The sequence below is a fragment of the Astyanax mexicanus genome, chromosome 21 (genome assembly GCF_023375975.1).
Source record: "Astyanax mexicanus isolate ESR-SI-001 chromosome 21, AstMex3_surface, whole genome shotgun sequence".
NCBI classification, from domain to species: domain Eukaryota; kingdom Metazoa; phylum Chordata; class Actinopteri; order Characiformes; family Acestrorhamphidae; genus Astyanax; species Astyanax mexicanus.
This window is the reverse complement of record NC_064428.1, coordinates 34768359-34788016: the sequence shown is the minus strand read 5'-3', so window position 1 is coordinate 34788016 and position 19658 is coordinate 34768359. Positions and strand designations below refer to the sequence as shown.

General features: G+C 35.5%; 1 protein-coding gene across 1 annotated transcript in view; it reads left to right on the top strand.

Annotated features, from left to right (window-relative positions):
- The first annotated feature begins 3891 nt into the window (after window positions 1-3891).
- LOC103032576 (uncharacterized) overlaps window positions 3892-19658 on the top strand; it is a 57666-nt gene continuing 41899 nt past the window's right edge. The window contains exons 1-7 of the mRNA XM_049469486.1: window positions 3892-4267; window positions 6312-6359; window positions 7027-7641; window positions 7875-7940; window positions 8846-8905; window positions 12454-13146; window positions 14888-16837. Coding sequence (XP_049325443.1) covers window positions 4252-4267; window positions 6312-6359; window positions 7027-7641; window positions 7875-7940; window positions 8846-8905; window positions 12454-13146; window positions 14888-16837 — 3448 coding nt within the window. The 5' untranslated portion in view covers window positions 3892-4251. The remainder of the gene's footprint in view (window positions 4268-6311; window positions 6360-7026; window positions 7642-7874; window positions 7941-8845; window positions 8906-12453; window positions 13147-14887; window positions 16838-19658) is intronic.

Sequence of the window (19658 nt, the reverse complement as noted above, 5' to 3'; positions counted from 1 at the left end):
ATATATATGTTTATATCTATATATTTTTGTAATTAATATAAAATAAACAAAACTGTGAAATTTGCCCAAACTCGCAGGAGTCATGGACTAGGACATACTCTTTCAAATGGCAGTGGATCTATTTTGGCATTATGGGAAAATCATGAGAAATTTCATTTTAAACATGAATAAAAAAAAGGACATAGGACAGATTCTTTCAAATGGTAGTGGATCTATTTTGGCATTATGGGAAAATCATGAGAAATTTAATTTTAAACATGAATAAAAATAATAATAATAATAATAATAATATAAAATAAAAAATACAGTGAAATTTGCCCAAACTTGCAGAGGTGACAGCCTATGTTGTAACTCTTTCAAATGGTAGTGGACCAGTTTTGGCACTATGGGAAAATCATGAAAATTTTAATTTTAAACACGCATACAATTGTTTTATTAATATAAAATAAACCATACAAACCATTCTGCCCACACTTGCAGAAGTGATAGTCTAGGATGGACTCTTTTACAAGGTACTGGATCTGTTTTGGTTTTTTGGGAAACTCATGAGAAATTTAATTTGAAGCATGGATTGAAAAAAGTAATATTAATATAAAACTCTCTCTCTCTCTCTCTCTTAAACACTGATGGGATATTATATAAAATAGATAATGTACTGCACAAAATATACAGTGAGGTGAGTTATTTTAATCCGTTTTTTCTCGTTTCTGGGCTTAATGTATGTCTGAATTAATATAATAGACTGAAACGTGTCGGTCTCCCGTTCTCTGTGTTTTTTAAGCGTGCTCTCCGCCTGCGCGGCTGTTTACCGTAAAATCGCACGTATACGCGCATCTAAATTTAAAGCGCGGATGACTTGACTGAGAATTTCCGAAGCGCGGATAGCTTGACTCCGGTCTTACTGTCAGCAAGCTCCATGACAGTTTTTGAAACTGCCGGCATACTGTCAGCTAGCCCCCTGACGGTTTTTAAAACTGCCGGCATACTGTCAGCTAGCCCCCTGACAGTTTTTAAAACTGCCGGCATACTGTCAGCTAGCCCCCTGACAGTTTTTAAAACTGCCGGCATACTGTCAGCTAGCCCCCTGACAGTTTTTAAAACTGCCGGCATACTGTCAGCTAGCCCCCTGACAGTTTTTAAAACTGCCGGCATACTGTCAGCTAGCCCCCTGACAGTTTTTAAAACTGCCGGCATACTGTCAGCTAGCCCCCTGACGGTTTTTAAAACTGCCGGCATACTGTCAGCTAGCCCCCTGACAGTTTTTAGTAGTGCCGGCGTACTGTCAGGAAGCTACCTGACAGTTTTTAGTACTGCCGGGTACGTGCCTGACACTGCCGGGTCGATGAAAAAGTGGCTGGCGGGTGACGTCACGAAGACCCACCACTGCCGCCCGTCTCCCGTCAGGCAGAGCTCCAACCCCCTCTCCCTACATTTATACTATACCTAAAAACTGGGATATAAGAGCCAGAAAACGCATATATGTCTAAAAAATAACAGTTAATCTATACTTTTAGTTAATTATTTATATATTTATATTAAATCTGAATATCTAAACATCCCTAAACATCTGAATATCTAGCCATATACCGCACCCAGCCAGCGGAGTAAAGTTAGTTTGATATTCGATATTCAGCGGAGATTCGCCTTTCGGCCGTTCTCTTGCTCACAGGCAATGTCCTAAACTCTCCCAAATTACATTTTCCAAACCACAGAAGAACAGAGAACAAACTACAAACGTCAGATTTTCTGAAAACACCCAACCTTTCTGTTTCTCCGAGAATATTTACTGAAAATGGCAGGAATCGCTGCAGCGGGCGCTGAAGCTGTTAAGGGACCGTCTGCAAAGTACGGACCCTGATTAAAAACGTAAACATTCACAGCGCCGTTTAATGCATTTCTACTGTAACACGCCCATATGAAATATAGATAAAAAAATCATACGTAGTCTTTAGAGACACACCTGAAAAATAACTACAACTTTTATTTTTGAAAAATATGATTTGGTTGATTTTATATTAATTTTTTAATAATAAAAATTGCTACTGTACTGCACTAATATGAAATATAGAAAAAAAATCACCTGTAGTCTTTAGAGACACACCTGATAAACATACTACAACTTTTAATTTTAAAAAATATGATTTGGTTGATTTTTTATACATTTTTTAATAATAAAAATTGCTACTGTACTGTACTAATATGAAATATAGAAATAAAATCACTTGTAGTCTTTAGAAACACACCCGATAAATATACCACAACTTTTAATTTTAAAAAATATGATTTGGTTGATTTTTTATAAATTTTTTAATAATAAAAATTGCTACTGCACTGTACTAATATGAAATATAGAAATAAAACCACTTGTAGTCCTCAGAGACACACCTGATAAACATATTACAACTTTTAATTTTAAAAAAATATGATTTGGTTGATTTTTTATAATTTTTTTAATAATAAAAATTGCTACTGTAGTGTACTAATATGAAATATAGAAATAAAATTACTTGTAGTCCTCAAAGACACACCTGATAAACATACTACAGCCTTTAGTTTTGAAAAATATGATTTGGTTGATTTTATATTAATTTTTTAATAATAAAAATTGCTACTGTACTGTACTAATATGAAATATAGAAATAAAATCACTTGTAGTCTTTAGAGACACACCTGATTAACATACTACAACTTTTATTTTTGAAAAATATGATTTGGTTGATTTTTTATAATTTTTTTAATAATAAAAATTGCTACTGTACTGTACTAATATGACATATAGAAATAAAATCACTTGTAGTCCTCAGAGACACACCTGATAAACATACTACAACTTTTAGTTTTGAAAAATATGACTCGGTTGATTTTATATTAATTTGTTGATACAAAAAATTGCTACTGTACTGTACTAGTATGAATAATAGAAATAAAATCACTTGTAGTCTTTAGAGACACACCTGATAAACATACTACAACTTTTATTTTTGAAAAATATGACTCGGTTGATTTTATATAAATTTTTTAATACAAAAAATTGCTACTGTACTGTACTAATATGAAATATAGATATAAAATCACTTGTAGTCTTTAGAGACACACCTGATAAACATACTACAATTTTTAGTTTTGAAAAATATGACTCGGTTGATTTTATATTAATTTTTTAATACAAAAAATTGCTACTGTACTGTACTAATATGAAATATAGAAATAAAATCACTTGTAGGTGTGTCTTTGAGGACTACAAGTGATTTTATTTCTATATTTCATATTAGTACAGTACAGTAGCAATTTTTATTATTAAAAAAATTATAAAAAATCAACCAAATCATATTTTTTAAAATTAAAAGTTGTGGTATATTTATCGGGTGTGTCTCTAAAGACTACAAGTGATTTTATTTCTATATTTCATATTAGTACAGTACAGTAGCAATTTTTATTATTAAAAAAATTATAAAAAATCAACCAAATCATATTTTTTAAAATTAAAAGTTGTGGTATATTTATCGGGTGTGTCTCTAAAGACTACAAGTGATTTTATTTTTATATTTCATATTAGTACAGTACAGTAGCAATTTTTATTATTAGAAAATTAATATAAAATCAACCGAGTCATATTTTTCAAAACTAAAAGTTGTAGTATGTTTATCAGGTGTGTCTCTAAAGACTACAGGTGATTTTTTTTCTATATTTCATATTATTGCAGTACAGTAGCAATTTTTATTATTAAAAAAATTATATAAAATCAACCAAATCATATTTTTCAAAAATAAAAGTTGTAGTTATTTTTCAGGTGTGTCTCTAAAGACTACGTATGATTTTTTTTATCTATATTTCATATGGGCGTGTTACAGTAGAAATGCATTAAACGGCGCTGTGAATGTTTACGTTTTTAATCAGGGTCCGTACTTTGCAGACGGTCCCTTAACAGCTTCAGCGCCCGCTGCAGCGATTCCTGCCATTTTCAGTAAATATTCTCGGAGAAACAGAAAGGTTGGGTGTTTTCAGAAAATCTGACGTTTGTAGTTTGTTCTCTGTTCTTCTGTGGTTTGGAAAATGTAATTTGGGAGAGTTTAGGACATTGCCTGTGAGCAAGAGAACGGCCGAAAGGCGAATCTCCGCTGAATATCGAATATCAAACTAACTTTACTCCGCTCACCCAGCCTTGTCTGATTCCAAGAAGGATGAGCCGTAGGTGTCATTTTACATCAGAAACTTCCTGATTTCACATTTGATCCCCACTGATAACATGAGATGGCGTCGACTATCGGTAAGTATCCAGTAAATACAATTAAAATAGGTGAGGTTTACTATTTTCAACATGTGTTTTTTTAAGCTAATATTGTCGAGAAACTAAGTCACTTTCCGTTTACAAAGCAGCTAAAGGCTTGGATTTTAGTGTAAATATGAAATGCGTATTGATCCAGAGGACACAGGCCTGTAATAAAGGCCTGCGTGTACAAGGAGAAAAACGAAAAGAAAGAAAATACATTCAAGCACAGTGCATTAAAAAAAATTATAGCCGTTTCCGTGTTTGATGCAGTTTAACGTTTTTTTTTTTATAGATTTACTGATGATCATGTCAATAATGGTTTCCATTCAGAATATATAAAAGGCGTTTAAAAAAACCTGTTAGACTACTGACTTGAATTATTACTTAACAGTTGACCATGGGGAAAACTTAGGGCACTATTTAACACACTGCACAGAAGTACAGATTTGTAATTTGAAGAGGCTATACCTACTATTGAGTACCTTTTTTTTGTACCCATGTTTTTTGTACCAGTAAAGATCATGAACATTATCGTCAACTGAATATGTGTCAAAAACTTGATTATCCAAAATTGTCTGGCCTTTTAAATGAAATGTATAAATAAAAAATATATATTGTTTATGAGTAGAGTGATACAGAATACTGAATGCATCTTTTGGCTGGTTAACTTATACAAATATGTATTTCCTGCTGTTAGAAAATACTTTGTACTGCAGAAGGAACACAACTGACCCTGTAAAGACCAATATTATACATTTGAGGATACAATTATGAAAAGTGTACGTTTGAGTACAAGAAAGTACTTATATTGTACTTCTGTTTTTAAGTTTGTGCATAAGACCCGATTTTCATTGCTTTCTTACACCCCGCCAAAAGTCTATTTTTATGCCTTCCACCTGCGTCGTTTAAATAACAGTGCTTGTGAATATATCTACACTGATGGTTTTGATGGTCTCGAAGTAAGGAGTGTTCTTGTAAATGTCTGCCGTATTACTATCCTGGCAATAGAAAACACAGAATACTAAAACAGAACACTAAATACAATAGCATTTATTTTCTTAAACGACCTGCTTGCACACCATAAATTAAAATGTATTAAGATTGATGATTAGAGCTACATAGAGCAAGTGATAAATAGAGCAACATCCCCAGCATAAAACTATCCTAGACTAGAGCAATCGTTTCTATTCCTGGTAGTAATGTTCCCTCTTGTCCTGTCCTGTGTTTTCCTATTGTAACTATAGGTGAGCAATTTGGTCGTTAAATAATATCATGATATTTCAGTGTATTTTGGTGATAATGATTGAAAACAAAAACACTAAAACATTTAATTAATTTTAAGTTTTTTCTTTAGTATAACAGTTTCAAACATTAAGTAGAAACAAAAAAATCAGCAAATTGAGCAAGTTGCACCTAGGCACCTTGTTACTAGGGATGCACTGATGTGGGAATTCTGGGCAGATGCCTATATACAATATTACACGCACATATTTACAGACGCCGATACACATATTTATAACATGCAGAGCGACTACACATCCACGTATAACTAATACAAATAAATCAAATTAACTTTAAAATCAGTGGATTTTAAAGTAGCACAGACAGTGTTGGCCAATTGTACTAGTTGCGGCCAGTGTCACTTGGTCCTTTTTCCTTCATAGAGTAAATACCTTAGCAAGTATCGGTTTAAAATATCAGCAAATTGATGCTGATGATAAAAAAATAAAAATAAAATTATCAGTCTATACAGATATAATTCTGAGTTAGAGATACTTTAGGATTAGGACTGGCAACCACTGCCATGCTAAATTCCTCACAGATGACAGGAAATTAAAAATGAGTTACATGTATTTCAGGAAATGTAATAATTTTATGTGCATCTCTGTCAGCAATATTCCTGTTTTCAAGTAAAAGTTTACAGAAAAATGTCCATGATTTTCACGCCTTACCTGCATTAGCTATGCATTGAACAAACACGTTGACTGTATATAATATTATCGCAGTGGAAAATAACATGCATCTTATATTTGTGGCACAGATCCATTGCGACCTCGGAGGAGGCAAAGTCTATCTCTTCCTCCATTCAGTAAGTTACACTGCTTTTATATTCTCTGGAATTACAATGCTGAATTATTTTTAATGTATTAAGTGTAAATGTTCTGTTGTTCAAAAACTAGAACACCATAGTCAAACAGTTTCAAGAAGTGGACCCTATAGTGCATGCAATAATTTGCCCCTATATAATTTGAAGGGAATAAAAGGTTGGTTTATTTAAGTGTGCTAGAAATGCAGCGCTGTGCCCCTCTATAGAATATATCATGGTCTCATCAGACCACAGGACATGGTTCCATTGTCTTTAGCAAGCTGTTTGTGGGCTTTCTTTTGTGCCTGGTTCAGAAGAGGCTTCCTTCTGGGCTGACAGTCATGCAGACATAGCTGATGCTGTGTGTGGCGTGTGGTCTGAGCACAATGCTAGAAGCACTCATGCGTCTGTTTTTTAAGCCAACCTCAGGATATGATGCTGAACACATGGACTCAGTTTCTTTGGTTGACTCTATGTGGACCATTCTAGAAAACAGCTGTAGCTCAGTTTAAGGGTGTTAGCACTCTTCTTATAGCCTATGATGTGAGGTATTAAGTTGTTTTAATTTGGAATAGATTTAGTAAGTTGTAGCAGTGTATTGAGACCCATGTTTCAGTAATCATGATGCAGCTGTAATTTCTTATTGAACATGTTTATTTTTATTATGCAGTGCGGCTCCTGCTTCTGGGGAAGAATGGTCAACAAAACAGATGTATGGGAAACTTTATCCTGCAAAGAGATGCGTTCAGTACTGAAATTCCTCCTGACCACAGTTATGAAGCAGAAAAAGTGGAGGGAAGAGACATCACACTCATCATCACCCCTGACCTGTTTGATCCTGAACTCTCTAGTGATGAACTGAATGATCGAGTGTCAGAGTGCATGACTCTGTGTGATCCTGGACCTCATGTTATAGTTCTGGTCCTACAGCGAGACGACTTCACTGAAGCAGACAGAAAACAGCTGAATTTCATCTTCCTTTCTTTATCTGAGGAAGCCCGTAAACACACCATAGTTCTGACACATCCCGGCAGCAGTGTGGATCCAGTTACAGATGATGTCTCTAATGAGATCATTGCAGAATTCAGTAACTGGCATTTTGACTTTATAAGTGGATGCAGTCAGACTGCTGTTGTACAGCTGATGGAAAAGAGGATTAAAGAGAATGGAGGAGGACACCTTAAGAGGGAGGAGTTTGTGATAGCTCCACTTGCAACGGAAGAGCAACAGCATCAGCTGCCAACAGTGCAGAGTAAAAATGAACAAACAGCACGGAAAAAGAAGAGTAAGTTACATTAAAAAAAATGTTTTATTTATTGGGACAATTATTGAATTATTTAAATTCGTTTTTGCCTCTCCCTCCCTCTGGCTTGTTCAATGTACCATCTCACTTTAAAACTGTTCAATAGTTTAATTACTACATGCAATTAGTTAGACAGAAAATCTTGATTATCATAAACATCATGTTAATCAGACTGCCATGCTAATGATAACAGTGGTTTTGGTGATATTTTGCAGAACCATTAAAGGTAATTGGGAGTATGATTTCAAAATTGCCTCTTGGTGGTAAACATGATGGTGATGGTAAGTAATGCTCTTATTCCCTCAGATTTTTTATTTTTTTCAGTCCCCCAATATGCAAGATATCTGCTCCAGACACTTCACAAATTTTATTCGTCCAATTTTTCTCCCACAGAAACAAATGTAATTCTATGTACAAACATGATATGATTATAAAAATAGACCCTACTGGGTTTGCCAGAGGCTACCAACTTGTGATACTTAGCATGAAGAAGATCAGAAACCTAAATATGAGTTGGGTTAATTTTGCTCCTCTGGTATTTCTTATGAATATCTTTCTAAATAGTTAAAACGGTTACAAGAGATTAATGAAATTGACCTGGACAAAAATGACGATACCCAAAACTTAATATTTTGTTGCACAAACCATTTGAGACTATTACTGCAATCAAGCAGTTTCTGTAACTCTTAGTGAGATTTCTGCACATGTCTACAGGTATTTTGGCCCACTGCTCTTGAGCAAACTGTTAAGTTGTCTTAGGTTTGAAGGGTACGTCTCCAGACTGTATATTTCAAATAGATCAGGGCTTAAAGAAGTTGAATGCTTTGTTCTTAGCCGTTCCTGGAAGTTTTTTTTTATATGATTTTCTGGTGTTCTTTACAGTTAAAGGCAGTCAAGTATTAATGTAGTTTAGCCATTTTCCCCATTTTCATTTATGTGCCCATAGCTTAAATTAGTGTGTAATGATTCTGGTTGGAATTATTTTTTGGGTCTGAAATTTGAAACGTTTAAGGACACCAAACCAAATCTTGAGAGTTGGATGAATGAGAAGATTCGTAATTAACATTAAATATTTTAGGTTCTGTCTTGAAAGAGTACGTCAACAACCTTGCAACTGTTAAGCAACAGAATAGCACAATAAACTGTGATGATCAGATTATTATGCTCATTAATATTTATTAACCAGGAGGAAGACTTGGGAGTATGATACCGAGATTCATTCGTGGTGGTAAACATGATGCAGAGGGTGAGTATTTCTCAACCAAATCTGGAAAATTTCTCCCAGATTTTTACCAACTTCCCAATTTTCAAGATATCCGTAACTAAACCGTTTGTTGCATAGACTGTAAATCAGTACTGTAGCGGGCTCAGTGGTTTTAATACCTGGTGCTAATTGAGATGTTGAAATATTTTAATTGGGCGCCAGTTATTAAATTAATTTAATTAGATTAATTAATAAATTAATTGATCAAATTAATTAATTAATTAGATTAATTAATAACACAAGACATCTCAGGGTGTGGTTTCTACAGGTGACAGAAATTTTCATAACCAAGTTATCCAGAAAAACACACTGAAATTACAGGTTTTATAATATAAAAGTATTTTATTAAATCACACAGATATGAGTAAATAATTCATTAAAAAGTCATAAATGTAGCCATTAGATATCAAATCATAGTGTAGAATGATAAATGAGAAATAAAACAACAAACACGTTATAATGCTGATATGAAAGGAATAAAGATTAATATAACTATTAAGTGAATATTTCTAAATAAGGGTCTAAGGCATTTTAAGTCTACGAAACCAGTTCTTATTTCCAACCAAGCAACTCCAAATGAGTCATCTATACTAAGAAGACTAAATTAAAGACCCGACCCAAACCATGACCAACAGACACCATCTGCCGAAAGATTAAACCCAGCTCTGCCTTACTCTGAGGTGTCGAGGTGGGCCTTGGCGACGTCCGTCTGGTTTGTGGTCGTCTGCTGATTCACCCCGAAAAAGGATCACGTGAGCCTGTCTGCAGGATGGTTTGACTTCCTGTGTCAGCACGGAGCCCCATTAGAACCCACAGGGTAAATCCCTTCACTCTCAGCTGGCTTGCTGGTGGCCTCCGGACCGCAGGTTTCTGGGTTGGATCTGGCGGATCTCTTTTTCAGCTGTACTTTAGCTAAACTTAGATGGAATAATGCTTGGCTTCGTAGATTGTAAAATAACCTTAGATATTTTAACTAGGATAGCTAATATTAATATACACTGCTCAAAAAAATAAAGGGAACACTCAAATAACACATCCTAGATCTGAATGAATGAAATATTCTCATTGAATACTTTGTTCTGTACAAAGTTGAATGTGCTGACAACAAAATCACACAAAAATCATCAATGGAAATGAAATTTATTAACCAATGGAGGCCTGGATTTGGAGCCACACACAAAATTAAAGTGAAAAAACACACTACAGGCTGATCCAACTTTAATGTAATGTCCTTAAAACAAGTCAAAATGAGGCTCAGTATTGTGTGTGGCCTCCACGTGCCTGTATGACCTCCCTACAACGCCTGGGCATGCTCCTGATGAGGTGGCGGATGGTCTCCTGAGGGATCTCCTCCCAGACCTGGACTAAAGCATCCGCCAACTCCTGGACAGTCTGTGGTGCAACATGACGTTGGTGGATGGAGCGAGACATGATGTCCCAGATGTGCTCAATCGGATTCAGGTCTGGGGAACGGGCGGGCCAGTCCATAGCTTCAATGCCTTCATCTTGCAGGAACTGCTGACACACTCCAGCCACATGAGGTCTAGCATTGTCCTGCATTAGGAGGAACCCAGGGCCAACCGCACCAGCATACGGTCTCACAAGGGGTCTGAGGATCTCATCTCGGTACCTAATGGCAGTCAGGCTACCTCTGGTGAGCACATGCAGCCCGTGCAGCCCTCCAAAGAAATGCCACCCCACACCATTACTGACCCACTGCCAAACCGGTCATGCTGAAGGATGTTGCAGGCAGCAGACCGCTCTCCACGGCGTCTCCAGACTCTGTCACGTCTGTCATGTGCTCAGTGTGAACCTGCTTTCATCTGTGAAGAGCACAAGGCGCCAGTGGCGAATTTGCCAATTCTGGTGTTCTCTGGCAAATGCCAAGCGTCCTGCACGGTGTTGGGCTGTGAGCACAACCCCCATCTGTGGACGTCGGGCCCTCATACCATCCTCATGGAGTCGGTTTCTAACCGTTTGTGCAGACACATGCACATTTGTGGCCTGCTGGAGGTCATTTTGCAGGGCTCTGGCAGTGCTCCTCCTGTTCCTTCTTGCACAAAGGCGGAGGTAGCGGTCCTGCTGCTGGGTTGTTGCCCTCCTATGGCCTCCTCCAAGTCTCCTGGTGTACTGGCCTGTCTCCTGGTAGCGCCTCCAGCCTCTAGACACTACGCTGACAGACACAGCAAACCTTCTTGCCACAGCTCGCATTGATGTGCCATTCTGGATGAGCTGCACTACCTGAGCATTCCAAACTGACCAAAACATCAGCCAGACAGCATAGGTTCTGAGAAGTGGTCTGTGGTCCCCACCTGCAGAACCACTCCTTTATTAAGTGTGTCTTGCTAATTGCCAATAATTTCCACCTGTTGTCTATTCTATTTGCACAACAGCAGGTGAAATTGATTGTCAATCAGTGTTGCTTCCTAAGTGGACAGTTTAATTTCACAGAAGTTTGATTTACTTGGAGTTTTATTGTGTTATTTTTTGAGCAGTGTACTTGAAGAAGATTAAATGCACTAGTCTAAGATGACTAAACTAACAGTCTATCCTTTCTTCATCTCTGGGCTTCCTAACCTCTCTCCTCTAACTTCTCCCTGAACCTCTTCTCCCACTCCAACTGAACTGAAAACTGCTTCTCTTCCAACTGCTCTGAACTGATCTGACTGTGTCTGACCCAGTTTAACTATTAGTCTCTGTGGCCTGTTTGGCCCTTGAGCTACGATTGGCTCTGTGGCCCAAATGTCTGTGTTTTGATTGGTCTAGGAGCAATTTCAAACTTTGGCGGGGAAGATGATCTTATTCACAAAGGGCCATAACCCCCCCCCCCCCCCCACATGGTCACCATGCTTCAGCTAGTGGTCTATTTTTCTAATAGACCAAACCAAAAGAAAACTCAACTAAACAGTGGATCAAAATACATTCTTCAGCATACCAGTTTGTGAGGATAAATTCAGGAAACAACAATCTTACAATTGAATCACAATAAATGTAATATATATATATATTTTGCCCACAAACAGTTTTGTAATATTCAAGATAATCTTAGAAATACAACAGTGGATGGTACCCTGTCAGAAAGAGATCAAGAGTCATGTTATTATTTAAACCCAATTAAATCACTTAAAAGATAATACGTGGTTAAATCACTGATAACCAAATAAAGCTAAATTATCAAATGTTAGTTAAACCTTGTTGATTCAGACTTGAATGTGTAGGAAAATTTAATCAGGACACATCCAAACACATATACCATATACCAGACACATATACCATTATTTAGTAAACATTCTATGAAACATCTTTTTTTTATATAGTCAATATATATGTATTTTAAGCAAAATCTTCTTAGTGAGAAATTCCTCCCTCTGCTGAGTGCGTAAAACATTATATATAGTTTGTAGCACTGATGTGAGGATTGGTGCAAGCACAATAGGCAGAGCAAATGTTATTTCTTATATCTTCATACTTTTGTAAAAAAAAAAAAAAAAAACCTTGTACATAACAAATATATTTTTTTTCTTATTCAGGGTTTCAGAGATTGAACTTGGTGTTGTGTGGGACTGATGGAGAACAGAAAGCGTCCATATCAGATCTAATACTGGGCCAGAGGCAGCGCAGTTCTGAACCCAGTCTGGAGCACAGCTTAACGTGTGTGATGAGAGCTGGAGAAGTGTCTGGACGCTCAGTTACCCTGGTAGAGATGCCAGCTCTCTGTAGCACACAATCAGAGCTATTAGAGGAGGATGTGAAGTATGAAGCTCTTCGCTGTGTCTCTCTCTGTGATCCTGGAGTCAGTGCTTTCCTCTTCATCGTTCCTGTTGGTCCCCTCACTGATGAAGACAAAAGAGAAATGAAGAAAATCAAGGAAACTTTCAGCTACAGAGTGAAAGAAAATTTACTAGTTATTTTTACCACACAAGATATTCAACAGACTGTGACAGATTTTATTGAACATGACACAGAAGTAAGGAACTTTCTTGCTTTGTGTGATGATCGATATACAATAGTTGAAACAAAGATGGGGAAATCCTCCAAGCAGGCAGGCGAAAAGCTGGTGGATGAAATTATTCAGAAGATCGAAGCACAGCCCTATTCTCTTCACATGTTTATGATGGCTCAGGAAGAAAAAGTTAGTCGTGAAGTGAAGGAGGAGTATGAAGAAAAACTGAGCAAAAAGGAGAAGGAAATTCAGGAGTTAAAGATGAAGTTTCAGTCAAAGGGTATGTACTTTGACTTCAGGTAAACCCTGGTATTATTTTTTTTTATGTCCATTCAGAGTTCTTTAATAGTCAATTTGCATCTCATTTTAAGCAGGGCTGGTATATTTTATTATTACTGAGTAATATATTAGCTATTAATGGTGTAATAGCTGAAATACAGTGCAGTTACTCTTTAAGACATATTTGAGTGGCCTAGAATCTCCTAAAAAATAACTTCTGGCATGTGTGAGCATCTTCTATAATAGTTTTGTCATTTAATTTTTTTTGCAGCTAAGATTTAATTGAACTGTACAGTTTAAAATTCTGAGTGCTATTAAATGTGTTTTAGATACATTAAAATACTTAATAAAATAATCACAGAGCATGTAATTAATTGTATTATTATTTTGAGTTTTGACACTATTATAACCGAAATCCAAATATAAACTATCAAAAAACAGAATTTGCCAAAATAGATTTCATAGAGTAAGCTACTTTAGTAGCATAGTGTTTAGACAGTTGCATAAAGTGCTCTCTAGAGTAGCAAAAAAAGCCATTGAGTCAATTTCTGTTTTTCAGTTTTAGTCACACCCCCATTTTATTTTTTGCCCCTTTTCCCACTTTGACTTGGCCGTTTTAAAATGTAGAATTTCTCCTAAAGCCCTATAAAAAAGGAGAGTATGGACAATTCTAATTGCAATAAAAGTGTGTTTCTCATTTACTGTTTATTATATTTTTTATATTATATTACATTACATTGTATTTTTTGACAGGTCCCCAAGTGGGAATAGTGGGATAGAGGACGAAAAGAGGGGGAGCAGGAAGTTAGAATTGATCACAGACAGTATTAAACCCAAGATATTTAGTTTTTTATCTGCTCAACTTCATTTCATTCACCGATATATATCCATTCCTGCATTTCACGCATGCACCACATTCCATAAAAAGTTGTGGGAAAGCATTTAACAGTTTAACAGTGTGTCAGGTGAAATTTTTCCAAATTCTTCTTGCAAAAACAGCATTTTTTTTGTTTCAAAGTTATCCATTCCGGCAGGCCTGTGCGCAGCATGTGGTTTTGCATCGTCTTGTTAAAAATTCATAGATGTCCCTGGACATAATCTGAAGCAGCATATGTTACTATAACACAATGTTCTCTATTGCATCACAGAAGTGTACTAACACAACGACACCATGACAAACCCTTGATTTTGTACTTTTGTCTTTGGTCTGAAGCTCAAAACAACAATTTTTGTTTCCACTGTGGTCCATCACAGATGCCTTAGAGCCCAGAGAAGTTGAAACACCTTCTGGAGGTGGTTAATGTGGGGATTCTGTTTTGCCGGGTAAAGTTTGTAACTGTATTGTAGTGTTTGTCAAAGGTTTGCTAAAATAATCCCCTGTCCTTGTGGTTCTCTCAGCTATTGCTGAATGATGGTTGTTGATGTAGTACTGTCTGAGAGATTGAGTATCCTAGATGTTTAGTTTTGGCTTGTGCTCTTGCCCTTTATGAAATTTCTCCAGAACACTTAAATGCTTTAACTATATTTTGGGCTGTGGATAGAAGACATATTAAAATCCCTTTCAATCTTTTATTTAATTGTACTTTTTTCTGCTTGTTGTACTTCTGCTCTGAGGTTGTACTTTAACAATTTCTTTTTACACGTATTTGTGTCTGTATTACAAACTGATTCTCTGTACTGATGCACTGTATGTTATAGTCGTGAAGCATACAACCTGTATTAACTACTTCTGTTATTTTCAGATGATGAAGCAGAAGAACAGGGTTCCAGCTGTTTAAGGGTGGTGTTGATTGGAAAGACTGGGAATGGAAAAAGTACAACAGGAAACACCATCCTGGGAAAAAAGGAATTTGCTACTGCAGCCAGTATGAATTCTGTGACAAAAGTTTGCCAGAAAGGAGTTGGTGAAGTTCCGGGGAGGAGAGTTGCTGTAGTTGACACTCCAGGGCTCTTTGATGCCTCACTGTCAATGGAAGAGGTCCAACAAGAAATTGTGAAGTGCATCTCATTGTCAGCACCTGGACCCCACGCTTTCATCATAGTACTGAGTGTGGGAAGAGTCAGCCAAGATGATGTGGAAACTTTAGATATGATAAAAAGGCTCTTTGGTCCAAAGGCTGCAATGTTCAGTATAGTGCTGTTCACTAGAGGAGATGACCTGGAAGATCAGACAATAAAGGAGTATGTAGAGAACTGTACCATCGAGCCAGTCAGGAAGATGCTGAGAGACTGTGGAGACAGATTCATGGCGTTTAATAACAAAGAAAAAAAGGACCGAGCCCAGGTTTCTGAGCTTCTCACACAGATTGAAATGGTGATAAATGCAAACACAACAAGTCAATACTTTACAAACAGTATGTTTCAAGAGGCAGAAATGTCCATCAAAAAGAAAATTGAGGAAATTCTGAGAGAGAAAGAGAAAGAGATTGAAGCTGAAAAAGAGAAACTGAAAACCAAATACAACCAGGAAATAGAAGAAATGAAGAAAAGACTGGAGAAAGAAACTCAAAAGGTTAATGAAGAAAAACTGCAAATAGAGAATCATTTCAAAGAAAAGATGGAAGCTCTCAAAAATGAGTATAAAGAAAAAGAAGAAATGGAGAAGAAGAAACAAGAAATGGAAGACAATGCAAGGGCAGAAAAAGCAAGAATGCAAATGGAAAAATGGCAAAACAGAATTAATGAGCTAGAAATAGAGAATAAAAAGCAGAGATATGAATTTGAAAAACAGCTAAGTGATAAAGATGCAGACGATAAAAGGAGGGAAGAGAGATACAAACAAGATGAAAAACGTTTGCAAAATCAGCAAAAGCAAGCCATGGATGCACTGAGAAAAAGACAAAGTGAAGACCTTAAACAGAGAGAATTGGAGGAAGATAGAAGGAGACAAAAAGAAGAGGATGAGAGACGTGATTGGGAGAGGAGAATAAAAGAGGCAGAACATGAGAGAACAGAGATACAAGAGGGCCTTAAGCGTAAATTGAGGGAATGGGAAGAAGAGAAGAAAAGGCAGATAAAGGAACTACAGGAAGAGGATCGGCTAAGAAAGCAGAAGCATGCTGAAGAGCTACGAGCTAAACAAGAAGAACAAGAAAGAATGAGAGAGAAATTTGAAAGAGACATGGAAGAAGAAAGACTTCGAAGAGAGGAGGAGAAACGACAGTGGAGAGAAGAAAGTGAGAGAAAAGACAGAGAGTATGAGAAAAAGAAGCGTACAATGGAAGCACAGATGAAAGAACATTATGAACAGATGGAGAAAATGAGGAGGGAAGAGCAGGAGAGAAGAAAACAAGAGGATGAAGAAAGAAGAGCTGAAGAAAGAAAACGACTGCAGGAAAGAGAGGAGGACATTAAGAAACAATGGCAGGAGGACATTAAGAATAAAGAGGCAGAAAGAATAGCCAGAGAAGAGAGAGACAAAAAGGAACGTGAGGAACTGAAAAAGAATCATGATCAAGAAATGAAGGACATGAAGAATAAATATGAAGATGTTGCCAGGCTGCAGGCTGAGCAGTTCAATGAGTTCAATGAAAGTAAAGAAAAACACTTCCAGGGGCTCACTGAGGAGTTTCAGAAACGTTATGAGCTTTTGGATAATCTCTATAAACTCACAGAGGGTCAAAAAAGTGAGGAAATCAAGAAACTACGGACAGAAATCGACAAACTAAAAAATGAATCAAGCTGTGCCATTCTTTAAGACAACTTGGTCAAAACATTCAAGTCAAATGTAGTTTAAGTAACCAAAAGAGGTATTTTGGATAAGTATGTAAGTTGTTGTTCAATGTATTATTAATATGCATGTTGACTGCAGGCTTATAAAACTGCATTTGAGCATTTTTACAAATTATTTACAACTATGATATTTTGGCTCATACTTTTACTTTTTATGTCTTTGTTACTGTTTTTTGTTGGCTGGTTTACAGCCCCATATCGACTTACAGAACTTCCATATATGATAATGATAACATTGTTTAAACACTGTACAAAAACTGTTATTATTATTATAAAAACTGTTATTAGTCTTCCCAAATGGTGCTGCTGCTCTGTCACTGTCCTCTCAAAGCAGTGTACCGTTAGCAAGCTGAAGCAATTGTAACACGTTAGCTTTAATTCCTAATTCCGAGCTTTAATTTGTTCCTGTGATAAAAAAGACACTGTTTTTCCTGTCTGTAACTTTTAAGTATATATAAAATGGGTCAACACTTTTACATAAATGTTTTGGAAGTTTTACAGCACTGTTTTGGTTCTGCTGGATATTTTTTGCAAGATGATTAATACTGAGATTCTGAATTCTACCTTTTTATATAACTATGGCAAAATAACCACATTTCTTGGGCAACACATTTCACATGTAAACCAGTTTTGTAAAGTTTATTTTTGTGCAGTTGCGTCCATCCTGCTCACATCCTCTTTGTCCATATGCAGCAGCATTCTTTATTACAACAGTTTTGCTGTATACAAAAATTATTTATCCAATATATTTTTCATTCATATTATTTCATTTGTACTTTTTGATAACAGAGTAAGATGGTTTAAAATATACCTAAAAATAAAGGCTCATTATTAGGTATGATGTTCAATCATCTCAAATGTTTAACTTTCTAATGTTTAACAATTTCCTATGAACTATAAGGCCAGGGAGTTAAAACTTAAGCTTTTGTTAATATAATGTTCTGTTTTCTACACATTCAGATTTAAATATAACATATTAAACATCTGAAGTCTAAAATTATGCCATTTTAATTTAGTTATTATATATTGGCATTTAGAAAACATTCTTATTCAGTAGAATTTACAAAGTTTTTTGTCATTCTCACTCAGAATATCCAAAGCTAGTACTGACAAACTCTAAATTCTCGAAACCCAAAATAAACCACACAATAATGTGAAGATTATTAAATTTAGCAAAAACGTGGAGAAGAAGATAACCAAGCTACTTTATTATTAAGCCCTTTTCCCCATTTTATCAAATGTATGCATATATACACTATTCTACATTTTACCTTATCTCCTTCCTATTTAACTTACTGCAGATGATATTATGGTGACCTCATCTGATACAGGCTCTCATTAGGTACTTAGACTTTATGATAGTATAATAGTCAGAAACATTAATTTTATTAAACATTTCAGACCTAAATTATCTCCACTGATGGAAAAAATAAGAATGTTGTTTTCTGTTTATAATGCACAGAAAATAAAACTTTAATATTCTACTATAAAATCTTTATAAAAAATAAAGATAAAAAACTAAAGTATTCGATTCCATTGGAAGCCTGTGTGTAATATTTTATATTTCATATTGGCCTTTCTATTTCATAAACTATCCTAAACAGTTCTAAATAACATTAAATTAGTTGCTTTTTAATTTTTAGTTACTTTTTTAGTGTTTTTGCAGTGAATAGGACGAAGTTCATTTTCTGATTTATTGTCTGTTCTGATGGACAACAGCTCTAAAATAGTGTTATGTGTAACAAAACATTTAAAAAAAGAAAATACAATATGTCATGAAGGTAACTGAAGGTTGAATTAAGTTCAAAACAACTCACTCCTTAACTGTAGCTTTAGATTAATCCCAAGCTAAATAGCCATGTAACTGTAACCTAGATAGCTAGCTGACATTAACAGTTTAAAGAATGTGTTTCCTTACAAATATATTATTAATAACATATTCCATTACCTAGCATTTATAAAATGTAATAATAAATATGATTTAATTTACAATGTAATATGGACAGCATTCTTACCTGAAATAAGTAAAGCATCTGCAGGAAACTGAGGGTCTGAGGTAAAATTAGCCAGTTAGCTAACGATTTACCTCAGAACTGAATTCCCGCGCTTTTTGATTCGAACAGCTGTGACTGCGCCTGCGCAGATTCGCTGATCTACAACTCATATATTTACCAGGGTTTGTGGGTGAGTATGTTTTACAGATCATTACATTTGCCGTCATGTTCTTGGATTTTATTTAATGGTTTCAATAACATAATATTGTACCATATAATAATAATAATAATAAAATTAGTATTATTATTACTACTATTTATTATTATTATTATTATTATTATTATTATTATTATTAGAGTCTCAAACATTCCAATCCATGAAATAAACGTTGATTTAATGTCAGAATTTTAACGCTACCTGTTGTTTAAACAAGGTAGATAAAATGTTTATGTTGCTTTTAGGCAATGATACAGTATTTCTACTGAAAATACTAAAAAATATTTTTTTAATTTTTCTATACACAAACCCAGACAGCAAATGTATGTTGAATCAATGTTAATTTTCAATGTTAATTGTAAGGCATTGTTAAATAAAGGTAGTTTAAAGGTAGTTTATTTTTTCTGTCATCAGCATTAAAAGTGTAACTTATTAAAAGTTTATCCTTTACTATCGGGGAGTAATACCCTACTTAACCTAATCTTAACTAAATTCTACATAATATTACTGGGGAAATAGTAAAACATCTGAGGAGGGAGGCAAAACTTCAGTAAAAATACACTGATATGT